This window comes from Puntigrus tetrazona, chromosome 11, assembly GCF_018831695.1.
Source record: "Puntigrus tetrazona isolate hp1 chromosome 11, ASM1883169v1, whole genome shotgun sequence".
Lineage (NCBI taxonomy): Eukaryota > Metazoa > Chordata > Actinopteri > Cypriniformes > Cyprinidae > Puntigrus > Puntigrus tetrazona.
This window is the reverse complement of record NC_056709.1, coordinates 2,259,131-2,276,258: the sequence shown is the minus strand read 5'-3', so window position 1 is coordinate 2,276,258 and position 17,128 is coordinate 2,259,131. Positions and strand designations below refer to the sequence as shown.

General features: G+C 36.1%; 1 protein-coding gene across 4 annotated transcripts in view; it reads right to left on the bottom strand.

The window, feature by feature from the left end:
* Positions 1-17,128, bottom strand: part of fhit (fragile histidine triad diadenosine triphosphatase) — a 236,996-nt gene that overhangs the window by 141,200 nt on the left and 78,668 nt on the right. For all 4 annotated transcript variants that reach the window (XM_043251385.1, XM_043251384.1, XM_043251383.1 and 1 more), the window contains one exon: positions 11,792-11,912. In XM_043251385.1, the coding sequence (XP_043107320.1) occupies positions 11,792-11,906 (115 nt within the window). In that variant the 5' untranslated portion in view covers positions 11,907-11,912. The remainder of the gene's footprint in view (positions 1-11,791; positions 11,913-17,128) is intronic.

Below are 17,128 nucleotides of genomic sequence, written 5' to 3'. Positions count from 1 at the left end.
TGTCCGATAGCCTTTTATGCGTTATTATAATTATTAATGTAATCCAGGGTTTAATTGTTTTATATTTTATTTATAATCATTTATTTATATTTATTTATTTTATTTTTTATTTTGTGACCAGAAAAGGGTTCTTTAAGAAATTATCTGTTCAGATCATCTTTGGCAACAGGTTGTCGGTTTAATGCTATTGGCTAAAGGGACTTGATCCTGCCTAATGTTGAGTAAGGCAGCTTATACGCCAGGAAAGTAGGTTCGAGAGGCGAGGAAGAAAAAAGTGAAGTGCGAAGGTGATGTTGTCGGCATGATAACGGGAATGTGTCACTTTTATTTGTCAAACTGCATAATGTAGTTTAAACCAGTATATTTCTGTTGTCAAGTCAACACGGCGCCACAAGATGTCAAAGCGTGAAAAGAAAATGCAGTTCACGCTTGACCGCCATTGTCACAGACGGGACAATGTTCGCTGGTGAAGTAAATTACTCAAGTTTATTTCTGCGATCAGCGTCTATAAGCGGTTAGAAGTGATTGCCGCGGACCCGGTTGTTAAGCGTCGAAGGAATCCAGATAGCGCTCCTAATCGAGTGGTTAGGAGTTCCTCTGGCATCGCGGGAAGCCACGGAGACTGCCGACTGACCATAGCTGCCTGGACTGATCTGACGGATGACCGGTTTTTTGACCGTTTGTTCAGGTACCTGTTGTTGGTAAGACCACGAGAAGCTGGACTTTTACTGGGCCTCACGGAACACAGACACGTCTCAGGCCTGCAACATGGGGATTGAGGTGAGAGTGTGTGTTTGTATGGTGGGCCCACCTAAAGCAGTGTTCTAATAGTGTTGTGATTTTGAAGGGTTTCGTTTGTATTTGTAGTTAGCCCTTCTTTAAAGCTCTTTATTTCTATTTTAGTTTAACTTTCCAAAGGAACACATTTCTTTTGATTATATCTTTATTTGTGCAAAACTTTAAAAGTGTGCTGTTGTGAGAAGAGTGAAAGTTTATTTATAAAGTAAGAAAACATACTTTTTACTAAACTGTGGTTCCTTCTGTTTATTCCCAACTCATCACATTTTCGCTGTATAGTAGTTCAATCACAAACATAATAACCAGTATTGGTAAAACATGTAGCTTCACTGCGTTGCATTTCTAAGCAGTGGTATAAACAGGGTTACTTGTGATTTTAAAGAAAAATCGTGAGAAACACATTAAAAAGAACCTGGGTTTTAGCGCCAACAATTTAAAGTGGTAGATACACCTGACATCTGAAATAGGCGCTACATTAATCAATCGATGTTTTCCTTTATGCTGCGCATCAAAGAAGGCAACGTTAGCATCCGATCATTTTAACTATCGGGGTTATTTTTAAAGAGAATTCTGAGAATTGTTTGCATTATACGTTAGAAATGTATTGCCAAAGACGTTAAAGTGCATAAAAATGAACCCTCAAACATGTATGTATTTCCCGTCAATAAACGGCGAAAAGCGTAAGCTGAAGAACACAAACGACAAGTCACAAGTATCGCGGAAAAGCGTCCGATCAAGAAGATTTGAAGCAGAAAACTCACGATTATAGAAGCGCTCCAAGCACACGTACACTCGGGCTGATCTTACTGGGATGAGATTTTTCTCACTGTTGCATTGTGGGTAAGACCACGGACGCGCTGGACATCTGGACGGAACAGACAGTGGAGACCTTTCAATTACCGAACAGCGCCTCGACTCTGTAAAGCAGGCCAGCACTAGAATCACCGGAGAATTGTAGTTTTTCTGTTTTCTCCAAGGTCCAACAGAGCAGTAAACAAAGACAAACATGGCCAGAGAGGAAGGCGGGCAAGCAAACACACACACACACACACACACACACATATATTTTATAGTCACTGCTGGCTGTCTCCCAGACACAATGTCCTTTGGTAAAATCTAAACAAGCGGGGGGAAAAAGCTAATGTTGTTCTGTTCTCCTTTATTTCTCCTCTACAAAAGCTTCAACTGTCTTTCAAACATCCTTCGATTCAACTTGATGGCAATTAAAAAATCTATGTATATTTTTTTTACATGAAAAAGAAAGAAATATAAAAAGCCTCAGAAGATTTGTAAAGAAAACCTGAAATAAATAAACCAATTAACGGCGTTTTTTTGGTTTGTATTTTTGGTTTCTGCTTTTTTTTTTTTGCTATCTTCACTGAAGCAAACAGTCAAGGTCTGAATCTTGTTCAACAAAAGCCTCCATCTTAGCTCCGGCTTGACGAAAAGTTACTCCTTTGATGGATCGTCGAATTCAGTTGATTAATTAAATAAATGAATGAATAAATAAACAAATCTAACAAGATAAGACGTATAAGCCTATGAAATAATTTTCTGTAGCAGCGTGTCTCTGATATTACTGTACTGAACTTTAAAGTTAGAACACTTTCCATATATATTTTTCTAAAAAACATATATATATATATATATATATATATATATATATATATATATATATATATATATATATATATATATATATATATATATATATATATAGGCAAAACACAAAACAATATATATTGTTTTACTTGATGAAAGCAGGAATAGAGACTCTATATAGTCTCTGGGCCTAATAGAAGATAAGACAACACACCAAATAACATTTACTGAGACGGAATACATGAAAGACAAGGAAATACAGCACAAAGAATTATTTAGCGAGGAAGATTTAACACACACACACACACACACACACACACACACACACACACACACACACACACACACACAGACATGTATATATAAAAATCTTCAAAGAAGCTCAGAAAGAAAACCACTACGAATACAAACTTTTAATTGGATATGTTCCGCTGCTTCTTAAAATATTCAGACTTGGAAAAAGAATGTAAATCAGAGAAATGATTCTGTTTTTTCTGCTTTTGTGCTCACACTTAGATTCAAAGAGACGGATTTCTGAGAATGCCTTTGTTTTCACGGCACTATTTGAGACATCAGTGAAGCTTTGAGATTCCTTTTGAAACCGTATGATCCGTTCATTTAAGGGAAAAAAGTAAATATATGCACTTTACTATAGTAAGCCCAAAAAATGTAATAAAAAATAGTAAATGATAAATACTAAAAATGCTGTACAGTGAAGTCATATTTTTGTATTACATATTACGTTAAAAAATGAGGACAGCAAAGTTTTTGAAGGAAGTATTTTATAGTGACCAACGCTGCATTTCTTTGATCAAAAATATAGTAAAAAGATTTAAAATTTTGTTTTTATGATATCTTAAATATGTACTTTATTCCTTTAAAGCAAATTATTATTAGTTGTAGTAATAGCAGTAGTATTGGCGTTATTAGTATTAGTGTGTTGTTTTGGCCAAAAATGTCTGTTCATTTCTTTGTTCGTTTTTTTTGTGAAAGCAGGCTTCCTCCCTGCATGGAAAACGAATTTCGCGCAAATGTGGGAAGTTCGATCCTCAAGGTTAGCGATCCGAGCAAACTAAGAGCGAGTATGAGCAACACTTGGCTCGCTGCATGTGATATCTGTTAAAAAAAGACGGATGTGTTTAACATAACACACTTGGACCGAAATCAAACGCCAGGACAAGCGACCTTGGACGAGACCGATCCGCTTGGAAGATCTCCATCTTACTTTGCTTTCTCCATCTCCAGCAGCGATGGCCTCGACCGGGCCCCGCCTCTCCCCTCCGACGGGAGTCTCCGAGCGGGTCGCGCCGAGGCCCGGTGGGGCTCGCCTCCCACTTGCTGCGGAGTCTTCCTTGGACATAAACACTAAAGATGAAAAGGTCGATTTCTCGGCTCTGAATACGCGATGACCCGGTTTCCCTCGCTGCTCGCCGGAGCAGAAACGCGGCGATCCGTGCGGCAGACGAGCATCTGGTCGGAGCAAAACGAGTGGAGCGGATCTAGCCCGAGGGTCCGTCTTACGCCGGGCCGTCATCGGAGCGGACGGCTGGAGAGCTTGATCACGGGCCGTATGGCGCGAGAAGCTTCCACGCCAACGACGCAGATGCTTAAGAAGGTGAAACGGACAGTTCTTCAGAGCAGAGGCCGAGCCATCCATGTCAGATGATTGGAGCGGTGCGACGCATGTAGGTGGAACGCATACACACGGGAGATAGTTTAACACGTTCACACACACACACACACACACACACCTCTTGAAAATACTACTTGTTCAATCAAAGGCAGTGAATGAAGTGTAAGAAATGCTACGTCTTACTGTAAAGCAGAAATAAAGAAACACATGAATCAATAATTATAATTTGATAAATTAAACCATAAATAAATAATCAATATTATGTTTTCAATAGAAAAAATATATCAAATTATTATATTTATTTAGAAAATATATCACTAATAATAATAATAATAATAATAATAATAATAATAACTGGCTGATAACTTACTGTAAAATTATTTTATACTTTAAAAAAATCATATTAGTTTGAAACAAACTATTACAAAATATATATACATATATATATATATATATATATATATATATATATATATATATATATATATATATATATATATATATATAATATATATATATAATATATATATATATATATATATATATATATATATATATATATATATATATATATATATATATATATATATATATATATATATATATATATATATATATATATATTTTAAATATATTATATAATATATAATTAATTTAAGTTAACATTTTTAAAACCGATGGTTCATTTAATTTAGTTATTAAAATATGATTTAAGATATTTTTAGTTTGTGTAGCTGTATATGAATATCAAGCGGGTCTATTAACTGCCTACAATATTATTTGCACTTGAAAAAATTTTTTTTGATTAAATTAAAATGTGATTAGTTTTTTTGTTGTTGTTGTTCAGCAGTTGATCATTTTTCAGGAAAAAATTAAGTTAAATTACGGTCACAACAACTGAATACCACAAGCTGTAGAAAACGTGCAATATAACAGAATGAAAGCTGAAAGAAAGCATCCTGAAGTGAAACAGATGGAACATGCATCCACAGAAGAAGGTGGTGAGAAAAAAAAATCTAATCTTCACCGCGAGTCATGACCGGGCGTCAACGCGGCTTGCCGTCGAGAAACGACACGTCATCGCTCGTCTCCGAAGCCTGTTTGCGCATTTAGAGTCGATCTCTCATAAATACACAGGAAACAAAAGCAGGAGCGGGCCTCGGGCCCCGACGGGCTACAGCTGCAGACCGAGGAGCATTTCAATAAAGCTTTAATCCCTCAGCATGAGGCTGAAGCTGTGACTGCAGATCTGACGATAATGCCACGTATTGTTCTAGCATCACTTTCAAATCTTCTATTTATTTTATTCATTATCTCTTTCATTTACTACCTTGGGAAACTGGCAAGAATATTGCTAATTATGAATTTTAATAGGATTAGCGGATCTGTTGCCATCGTCTCTTCAGAGTATTGTGGAGCCTAATTCATTCAGCACAGAGACGATTAATCAAGTGATGTGACTTATGAGTGTTCTGCTTCATAAAGTTTCTCAGAATTCATAGCCCGGCTCATTTTATTCCAATAATGTCGTTTGCGAACCTGCGGTGGAATGTATAATATGAAACGCCATTAGATGCGAGCTCGACCTTCACATCTGCCAGTGAACAAACTCTTGTTCGGAATAATTAATATTTTACAGCAGCGCTCAGAAGATGGGCCGCTTTATCAGCTCCGATAGCATCGTTCAACGTACAGATGCTCTTTGTAAGAGATGCAGCTATTTATCTAATGGATCGCTATGTGTTCCAGGAAAATGAAATAGATATAGGCAAGAAGGTCTACAAAGTCACAGCTAAGATGCACTTGAACCGATATCACTCTGAGCGACTTACCCTTACTGAATGCTTTATTTGCAACTAATATATTTGTGGTAACTTGTATCTAAACACATTACTGATTATTGATCATTCTATTCATTAAAAAAAACATTTTTTTCCCTCAGGATGAAAAACAAAGTAATAAAAATAAGTCAATAATAATAATTACAAAAACTTATAATAATGAAAGAAAATATTTATGTGGAAAATAAATGACTTGTTATTATTATTATTATTATTATTATTATTATTATTATTATTATTATTATTATTATTATTATTATTATTATTATTATTATTATTATTATTATTATTATTATTGTTATTGTTATTGTTATTATTATTATTGCTATTATGGATATTATTATTATTATTAGTAATTAATACAATAGTATAATAATAATAATAATAATAATAATAATAATAATAATAATAATAATAATAATAAATAATAATAATAATAATATTATTATTATTATTATTATTATTATTATTATTATTATTATTATTATTATTATTATTATTATTATTATTATTATTATTATATTGTATTATTATTATTATTATTAATATCATTATTATTATTATTATTATTATTATTATTATTGATAAGTATTTTTTCGACATAATTATTTTCTTTTGTTATTATAACATGATCTTTTTTATTATTATTGACTTATTTTGCTTATTTTTATTACTTTGTTTTTCATCCAGAGAAAAACTGCAATAAACCTATCATTCATTGTTTGTTAAATGTTAGTTAGTATGCTCCTATGTGTAGGTTCAGTAATTTCACTAACCTGATAAAATTTCAGAGGAAGCGCATCGAGCCCGGAACGAGGCGCAACTTACCCCAGTCTCTCCTACATCTCCATCACGTAGCCTAGCGCTGACAACGGATTTCAGCTGAGGAGGCACATTTGTCATTATCACACTAATCCACTTTACGCTGATGTTTTCGTTCACATGTTCAGCAAATATTTACATAAAGCAACGTTATTTGGCAGGTGAGGAGATTGAGTGTGCTGGATAATGAGGGATAGAGCACTCTTTTTCACCGAGACATCAACTGGGACAAACGCGCAAGGCGATATTAGCATAATGTATACATAATGACTGACAAATGCAGGGAACGACTAAAAAAATAAATAAATGCTTTATAAGATCAACAAAACTGCAATCAGCGAATTACCTAGAGAGTGGTCTTTACCTTTGATTAAAAGTGAAATCCACCAGAGTGTCAGCAAGCCCATTAAGACCAGCTTGCCTGGCTTATAGTTCATTAAGCAATTGATTTGATGACTGTTACCCTTTAGCGCTTTATTAGTTTTAGAGTTAGAGTCGCTTTCACAATCATTTTACGCTTGAAATTAAAGAGTGAAGCCAACCTCCTTTGTTGGAATTATTGTTCAGTATCAGATAATAATAGATATCAAATCAATAGATGAAGTAGGTCATCCAGAGACGGACATCCATCACAGGAATAAATCACAATTTGTGCTGTGAAACGATTAAATCACATCCAAAATAAGATATTTTGTTTACATAACGTGTGTGTGTGTGTTTGTTTATGTATATGTAAACACAAACACACACGTATATATTTAAGAAAAATGTTTATCAATTTTTATCAAATATTTATATATAATATAAATTATAGAAAAATAAATATATACATGGAAATGTTTTCAAAATGTATGTATTTAAACACACATAATAAATATACTATAAATATACAAATAAATATACTGTAAATATATATATATTTTTATTTGCTTTTATTCATATTTGCGTTATGTCATTTAATTACAATATAAATGTTACTGAAATCCAGTACAGTTACTGAGGGAAAGAAAAAAATTACAGTTACATAAAAAGGGCATTAGTATGATATTTTTCACAGTAATTAAACTGTCTACAATGAAATATTTTCATGCACAAACATACATACAGATTTAATTGATTTCTAAATCGCACTGACTGCTCCAAAACACGAGACGCCAATGTTCAGACTAGTTATCATCCGGCTCTAGATTAAACCAGCTCTACGTTATTTCGTGTATATTATAAGAACTCTAGATGCTGTTTAAACCTTGACAACAAACAAATCAATAAAATCGATGAGGAACGGAATGGGCCATGATGGCAGCAGATGTCTTCAGACAGTTAACACCCTCGCGCACAATTCGTGCAGGTGCTCGTGGAAGCTACTTCTAAAGTGTAGTCAAGTTTGATTCCATTGTCAATAAGGGTCTATTTATCTTGTTAATTTACCCAGAGCCTCATTAGGAGATTCCAGCATCTGCCAAGAGCCTAAATAAACACTATTGAAGAGCTTTCCGGACATTTCACAGGCCTGCGCCTCTTCTTCAGGACAACAAAAACTATACTAGATCATTTAGCCGCGCTGCTCAAGCGCTTCATGCTGGCACCTGTTGATCGGTGCAAGAAAACTGCATTAAAGTAATAGGCATCTTAAAACAAATAAGTACATAACTAAATAATACTCATTTAAATGATTCTGTGTATCGGTCTGTCAATCATATTCATCTTATGGTAACCTCATACTCAAGAAAAAATGTTTTGGTGAAATATATTTAATAAAATTGGTAAATAGGACCATCTATGAAATAAAAATTTGTTCATTAGTTATATTATCTATCTATCTATCTATCTATCTATCTATCTATCTATCTATCTATCTATCTATCTATCTATCTATCTATGTATAAAAGGAAGAGGTGGGTAAATAAATAAAGTAAATAAATAAATAAATAAATAAATATAAATATAAATATAAATATAAATATAAATATAAATATAAATATAAATATTATTATTATTATTATTATTATTATTATTATTATTATTATTATTATTATTACTACATTAATAATGATAATAATAATAATAATAATAATAATAATAATAATAATAATAATGACATGAGATAAACAATATATGTCATTATAATAATACTACTAATAATAATAATACATAAAAAACAGTTTCTGATACTAATGTTTGCATATGCCAGGGAAAGTAAGTAAACGAAAAACTATAAATAAGTAAATAATATACCTAAAAAATGCATTTATTACTTTCGTCACTTATATGCAAGACTTCAAACATTAATAACTGGCTGCTTTTTTTTTGACAATTAGTCTTATTCTAACCACCCACTTGTACAGGAAGATTGACATGAAGAACAACCGTTACTTCAACGCCAGTTTATTATGTTGTAGGCGACTTTACGAGCGGATAAATCTGATTGTGTGTAGGTTTGGTCATTGGTATGCCATATGGAAAGCGGCATCGAACTACAGTAAGCACAATCCTCACCCCCATACCAAACAATACTCACGATAAAACGAGACAGAAAGCATGGCGAAAAACAGTTTAGAAGCAGTAGACGAGTGTGTGCGGAGGAACGGAGGCCTTTCATGTGGCGATGTGTTGGGATGTGGACTAACTTAAATCACACCAGCCGAAGCCGCTGGGATTCAGCAGCGTTGCCCCAGGGACCCGCTCCCCACATAAAGCCCCCCTCACCCCCTCGCTGTGTTTCAGGTGTGATACTGATGTTCAAGAGCTGCGGGGGAGCTTTAAGATCTCTGCCAAGCGCTGTCTATCTCTCCAAACTCTTCTGAACTGATGCATGTAGAAAGTGAACGGCTTTGATACGAGACAAACCCCGCTAGCCCCCCGAACGGTGTAGAGAGCTCAGACACACTTCCTCGGCAACGATCGCCGTGACTGCGTTTACTCTGCGGGTCTTCACGGACAAATTCGGATATCTTAACTATAACCGATATGTGAATTTACGCCATACACTTGGCACAACAACCCAAGCTACAGACCCGGAAACAGGGTCTATTAATCCAAACCATGTTGTATACTAAATCAGTGAGAAAATCATTAGCAAATTAAAAAAAAAAAAATTTATTGCGTTTCAGATTTTCAAAAGTAGTAGTTGTTATGGCTAATAAGCATGCATTCCTTTAAAATGTGTTTAAAAAAATTGTTATTATATATATATATATATATATATATATATATATATATATATATATATATATATATATATAGCAATAAAAGCAATTAATCATGCCCCTAATAAATGGTTAGCACCTACTGTACATCATTTTCTCCCCCTCATAAAATATGTATAAATGCAACTCATTTCAATGAATAATTATGTAATCCATTTGATTGAACATTTCCCAGTCAGCTGACAGCTTAAGTTAATATTTTAGGCATTCGAATCGCAGACGTTTGCTTTGTTTCGCGCGCTTCTTTAAATGTCGCAGGCACAAACCGTGCTCTTTTTCGCGAACCGGCCCGGCTGCGTGCAACACGCGAAGCCAAATGCCATGAATCATCATCAGATGCTCCATAATACATCCTCTTCTTTTTTTTTATGCTTTGCTTCAAACAGAAAGCAGATACTTCTTTGTCTATTAATCTTAGCGCTCGACGTGCAAATGCAAACATGCATACATTTGCATGATTTCCGTCGCTGATTTGTTTGAATAATGTCCTTATTCTCTTTCCGAATAGCAATAAGTCCTTGGCTTTGCGGCGAAAGATCTTCAAGTGCTGCTCCGTCTTACGTAAGCCTCTATGTTTAGATTAACTTTTGATGGAAAGCCATTTTTCACAGCATTATAGGCCACTGCAGCACAGTCCTAAAAACCCGGCGAGGAGGCAGCGGTGTTTGGAGGGCACAAGCAACGCATTAGCATTATTTAATTGTTACTCTCACAGTCCGAGTGGCGTGAAACATTACAGCGCTGCCGGGGAGTTGACGGAGCTGCTGCTTGTGAGCAAGAGAGGCCTACGGAGTCGAGTCTGGCGGCGCGGCAGAGTTATCGTCTGTTGCTTCATCGGCCATATTCCACTAGACTCTGCGGCAGACGGGATTTCACGTCGTGCATTTAATGAAGTGACATTTAAACATTTTAGTCGTGACGTAAAGAGAATATTTCAGCCCGGTCGACGTCATTCGAGTTATGCAAGTGTATTTTATCAGAATGAACGAACGAACGAATGAATCTAACAATCAATGAGTGAATGAGTCAGTCAATTAATGAACGAATTAAGTATTTGCACGATTGATCATACGGCTTGACCCTAGAGTTCGGCTAAAACGGGATAAAACTAAAAATTGCATGAAAGAAAAAAAAAAATATCGTACTCTAAAAACACCAATCATCCTTGTAATTGTCATTTGGTTGCTAAACTATTATTCACTACACAAATGGATTCTGATTTTTTCAGATCTGGAAATAAATCCGATGTGTGCATTCGCACCTGCCGTGAAAGCGGACAGATCAGACATTCCCAGGGTCGTAGCTGACTGAAAAAGCGCCAGTGGTGAATGGCGTCAATTCAGGGGGTTGCTGTGTTGCCAAGTTTGCGTTTTTTTACCCACCATTGAAACGGACAACTGTCGTATCATTGCTGCTGTTCGTTTTTAAGTGTGTGGCTTAAAATGACCTCCCCTGTGAGGAAAAATGTGACAAATGTTTTTTTTGAAGACCTGGCAACCCTGTTTTGCAAATATAAAACACACTAAAAATGGAATCATTTATTTAGCTTTAAAATGGAACAGACATCATTTCTTGGAACGGTGACTCACGACCATTACTCGGAAGGAATCCGTGAGGAATCTTCAGCAAAACTTTCGGCCAATCCTAGAGGCCTGCTCCGAGAGAGCAGCTCTTGTGCAACGCTGCACGGTAAACATCTGGAGAAACGGCCCTAACGCGAAGGTCAGGCCAAACTTAACAAAGAGCAAACTGTTGCTGAGCAACGGCAGGGAGCGACAGCGCCGCTCTTCATATTCCACAGCAAACACGGACAGACCGAAAATCCTACCTGCTCTCGCTTCACCTTTAGCGTAATACCCCAGTCGCTGAGGTAAACCTGAAAAGGATACGACCAGGCACGACCGGCTTTCGGTTGACTAGTGCGAAGGACAGCTCCGTCTTCAGAAACACAGCCGAGGACTTTACGATGTGCTGCCCAAAGCGAAACGTGGCCATGGTGGACATCAATTCCTGGGAGAGAAAGAGACGGAGCTTAAACCCTCAATGACGAGCAAGAGCGTCTACAAAAAAAAACCTCGGGCTTATTTGTTATCGCTTTATTATGCACATGCTCGTATACTTGCTTTTTAAACTTGAACATGCAAAGAAAATGTTAAAGTGTGTAATACTTAAATAGACTTAAAAATGTTAAAATAATCACAACAACGATAAAAATGTTTTGAATTGATAGTAAAGTACACAAATAATCCCTAAAATATATACACTTAAATATATATATATATATATATATATATATATATATATATATAAATATATATATATATATATATATAAATAAATAAAAAATAAATAAATATATATATATATATATATATATATATATATATATATATATATATATATATATATATATATTAAGGAAAAACAATTGTTTAATGTTTTTGGGAATAAATTAAAAGATCCAGACAAATAACTAAACATTATGTTAACGAGCCAACAGCTGAGGTTACACGGGCAAACGAATACGATCACACATCCTATTAAGTTAAGTTTTTTCGGCTTTTAATTGTCTGTGTCAACATTCATCCATTCTATAATGTTTCTTCTCTCCTTTCAGAGCAGATGAAAGCATCTCATATAGCAAACCCGAAGTAAACAAATTGATGGCGAGCTATTTTAAAACGGTCTCAATGGGAGATGTCAATGATAAAACGAATATCTGAAACAGCAAGAGTTCAAACAAAGAACAATCCATAAAAAAAAAAAAAAAAAAACAGGGTTCTTGTCACACTGGGAGGGCTTTTCAATGCCCACCATTACAAACAAGCATCGACCAAGATCAGCGTCCTCTCGCTAAATTTAAACAGCATCTCCGGGGAATTTCAGTTTGCATTGATCAGCTAAAAATATATTAATGCGGTCGCGTTACCCATCCCGAGTGGAATTAAAGTAACAGTTTGCCCTAACAAAATGACAAATCTGCCACCATTTGCTCACCCTCGTGTCCTTCCGAATTTATTTGATTTTCTTTCTTCCATAGATAATGACAGAACTGTCATTTTTAGCTGAACTATCGCTTGATGAGTATGTCCTATTTACCAAGCGAAACAAATGTCAGGCAATCGGAACATTCGGTGTGATAAAGCGAGGGAAAAAAAAATGCCATGAATGTTCCTTAGAAATGTAATTATATTTAATAACCAAAGGGAGTTGGGTTTTTATATGTGCATGAATTATTGTAATAGGGGTTAAATTAAGTCTATGCGGACACGGGAGGAGGAAGAAGAGCAGGACAAGGGTGAAGATAATGAGAAAGATTCACACACACACACACACACACACAAGCACGGGTGCACTCAAAATGACCCCCACACACACACACACACACACACGTGAATTATTCACAGGGATACACAAAAACCTAATTTCCTTTCCTTCTAAACACGCACGCTCACACAGAAACACGTATAATTTAGGAAAGCATGGCGAAAAGGACCCATACTGTGCATTGGACGACGTCCCAGAGGACGAAATCCCAAAAAAAAGACTGAAAATGAAGAAAAAGAAGAAGAAAAAAAAAAAAAGCGGAAAATGTGTGCATACCAGCTGTCTCGGGCATTAGCCTCCTAAACAGATTCCAACAATTCCGCAATTAAGAATCACAATGCTGCAATTAGCGTGCCACAGTTTGCAGTGACCTAATTAATGCGCATCTTCCGCGTTTGCCATTTTGTTCCACGTCAGGTACGGTAACACACACACACACACACACACACACACACACACACACGGATTTAAGGGTGCTGGCGCATTTCGGCACTCAGCTGTGATTCGATATCCGCATTTCGATCAAACGCGCTCGTGACTCGGCTCGCAGCAGTGGCGGTCACGCATGATTCGCCGGGCCTGCGTTCACGCGGCGTTATTGCGCCGGTTGCGTGTTTAATCCTTATCTGTAACCTTGACTGCACAGATTGCTGCTCCAGCGTGTAATCGGTGAAATCCAGAAGCCTGCTCACCGCCACTGATACATCATTTACCGGCAGATACAATAATCCCTAAACTAATTCAAACACACACGCACACACGCTCTCCAAGACTCATTCAACGTTTAAGATTCATTTTGAAATACACGGACATGGGTAAACACTTACGAGAACGAATGGCTTCGGTATTTCATGTCATTTCGTTTTCCTCGCGTATCGAATTTTTCATTATTCTCATTAAGGCTGTGCAGTTCATCAAACTTAAATCCATTAGATCGCAATTACTCTGATTTTGGCTTTTTAAATAATTAGCAGGGTTATATGCTATAGAGATACGCACATATGGGCCGAGGCAGGAAAAGGAAATGGGCCGTGCGGAAAAAAAACGAATGCGGCATAGTTTGGATTCAAGAGGGCAGATGTCACAAACTCAAGCAGCCAAGCGGTTATAGCACAAGCAATGTACTGCAAAACCAAGGTACCGTATATCTGCTATACGGGCATGAAGAAGCTATATGAGAAAACAGGATCCTGCGCAGAAACAGCACGAGGATTTATATCACGGGACAACTCATTCGGATTCATTCAAGCATATACACTGCATAAATGTGTAATAATGTTATTAGAACCTGAAGTTATCAAACATAAAAAAAAAATTAAAACAAAACCACACATTTCAGATAACTACTAAAGTTTTTATACATTCATTTTTGATAATAGTTGCAATTATTCGTATTTTATTTGTAATATATGTATGGGATTTTTTTATGGAACACAAACATCTGATAAGAATGCAAAAAAATGTATAAATAAATAAATATAAAATCATACAAGTAAAATAGTAACACACACACACACACACACACACACACATATATATATATATATATATATATATATATATATATATATATATATATATATATATATATATATATATATATCTGTCATTAATTACGGTCTCGTTCCAAACCCAAACCCAAAGACCTCTGTTCATCTTCTAACACATTATAAGAAATAAACAACCAATACATATAATAATGAGTTTGATCAGACAAATAAAACAATCTGAGGATAGACAGAGGAAAAAAAAAAATCAATAAAAGCAATCAAACAATATTTACCAATGCAAAAAGCACTCATGACGCTTTCACATGCAGCACAGTGCAAAAATTGTCCAAAACCATCTCGCTCCATTAAATAGAGTGCTCCTGCGTTATCTTAAATCAATCGCTACCGTGTATATCATAAATCACGGCCGTATCGCAAGCGAAGCTTATTCGCAAATAATTAGTTTTTGTCTATTATTTCTCCGTTTCTTTCATTTGAATCAAAACGCTACATGTCGGGATATCACTACTCACGAAATCAGACTAGAAGTGCATTTCTTCGGCCTGTAAATACCAGACCGTCCTAAAGCTTTTTATATGTCAGGGCTTTGCTCGCAGCCCCAACATGTCATGACCCCTTAAAACAAAAGGTTGACTGCATCTCAACACCTCCTTGTTTTACACAGCGGCCTGTAAAGACATATCGACCACTTCCCCCCTGTGGAATTGGGCTCAGGTGTTCATAACTGCAAAGCCACTGAAATCCCTGTGACAGCATGAAACGCATACAGGAAACATTATATCCCCTATCGTAACACAACACACAAACTCAAGGTCTTTATTGCACACGGATCGCAGGACTCCAGCCCCGATGAGCGCCGAACGAATGCTAAGGCCGCTCAAGCGCTGGACTTCTTATTTATTGTATACGTTTGCATGACTGCAATTAAAAATATAATCAAGAAGGAAACATTAATAGAACAAATGCCATGCATTAACGAAACTCAAAAAGAGTCAGATGAGATACACTGAGCGCGATCACTTTAATCATATATCGAAAGCAGACTTTAGGCTATATCCATGCGAGAGCTGACCTCAAAAGAAACGATAACGCTGCCCAAGGCCGAGTTATACCCTTTTTTTTACTGCTAAAAAAATATATATATATATACAGGAATCTGTCCACCAAGCAGTGATCCCTGAATTAAATCAACTCTGTTGAATACTTGTCTTTAGCTACTCCATTGGAGATGAAAAGAACGTCTCGTCGAGGCCCGGCGCTCAAAAGCTTTTTTAAATTTCTCGTGGCATTTTGCCTTCATGTCCTTAGGAGATGTCAGCGATACAACAGACTCATTTTGCACGGCTCGGTGTACAAACACAGCAATCTCTCGTCTTTATCAGTAAGTGCATTGAGCGCAGACTGCAGAAGCACATCTTCCCTTCTGTGTATCGCTAACTCTCTGGATGGGTCTCAAAACTTACAGTGCGATGGAAGTATTTGAGTCTTTAATGGAAAATGTGGTCACATTCTGCACTATTCTTACTTTGAAAGTGACTTCTGCATTACTTTCATCATTACTCGTCTAAAAATAGAGGCTTTTTTGCTAATATGGCTGCACCTTTAGGGTCTGTTTGAATATTATGATTGAGCAGAAACTATAATAACCCACCCAGGTTTGTCGGAAAACTACATCTCTTCCTACAGTTTTGCTGAACTCCAAAAACTGCTGCAGTTTACTGTTAATAGTGGCGGCTAATAAAGACTTATTTTTGCATGGTTATGACCTCGAAACGCTTCTACGAATGTAAATGAATATATTTTTAAATTTGTCACTTAAACAGCTCATATATATGTCTGTTCTGATGTCACGCACGATCTGGAGTACGTTTAAAATTGAATTGGTAATTCATTGCTGGGGGTCCGGCCAGAGAACGGGCCCCCGGTTTCTCCCAAGTTTTAGTTTTTTTCCCCAAGTGTTTAATCTTGTACATTACTCTCACTTCATTATCTGATACTGTTCACTGCTTTGATTAAATCCGCACAGTTAAAAGCCCTATATAAATAAAAGTGATTAGAAATTGATTCGAAAACTTGCTCAGTGCTGGGAACCATTCGTTGAGGCTCACAGAAGTGAGCTAAAATGGAATGTTTTTTTGTTTGGTTGGGTTTTTTTGGGGCTTGTTACAATTCTGTGGTTGTTCTGTTCTCTTTGCTGTGTTGGGGCTGTCTGTGATTTATATTTTAAATACTAAATTGGGATAGTGGGGAGTCCGACGTCAGGTTTGCTTGTGAATCCTTTTGTTCTTTGTTAGGAAGTTTTGGGTAGGCAAGGTAGAGGCTTAAAAACAAGAACATCTTGTTTGTTATTTTGGCCTTGTCTGCTGCCGAACTTAAACTCCAATAAAC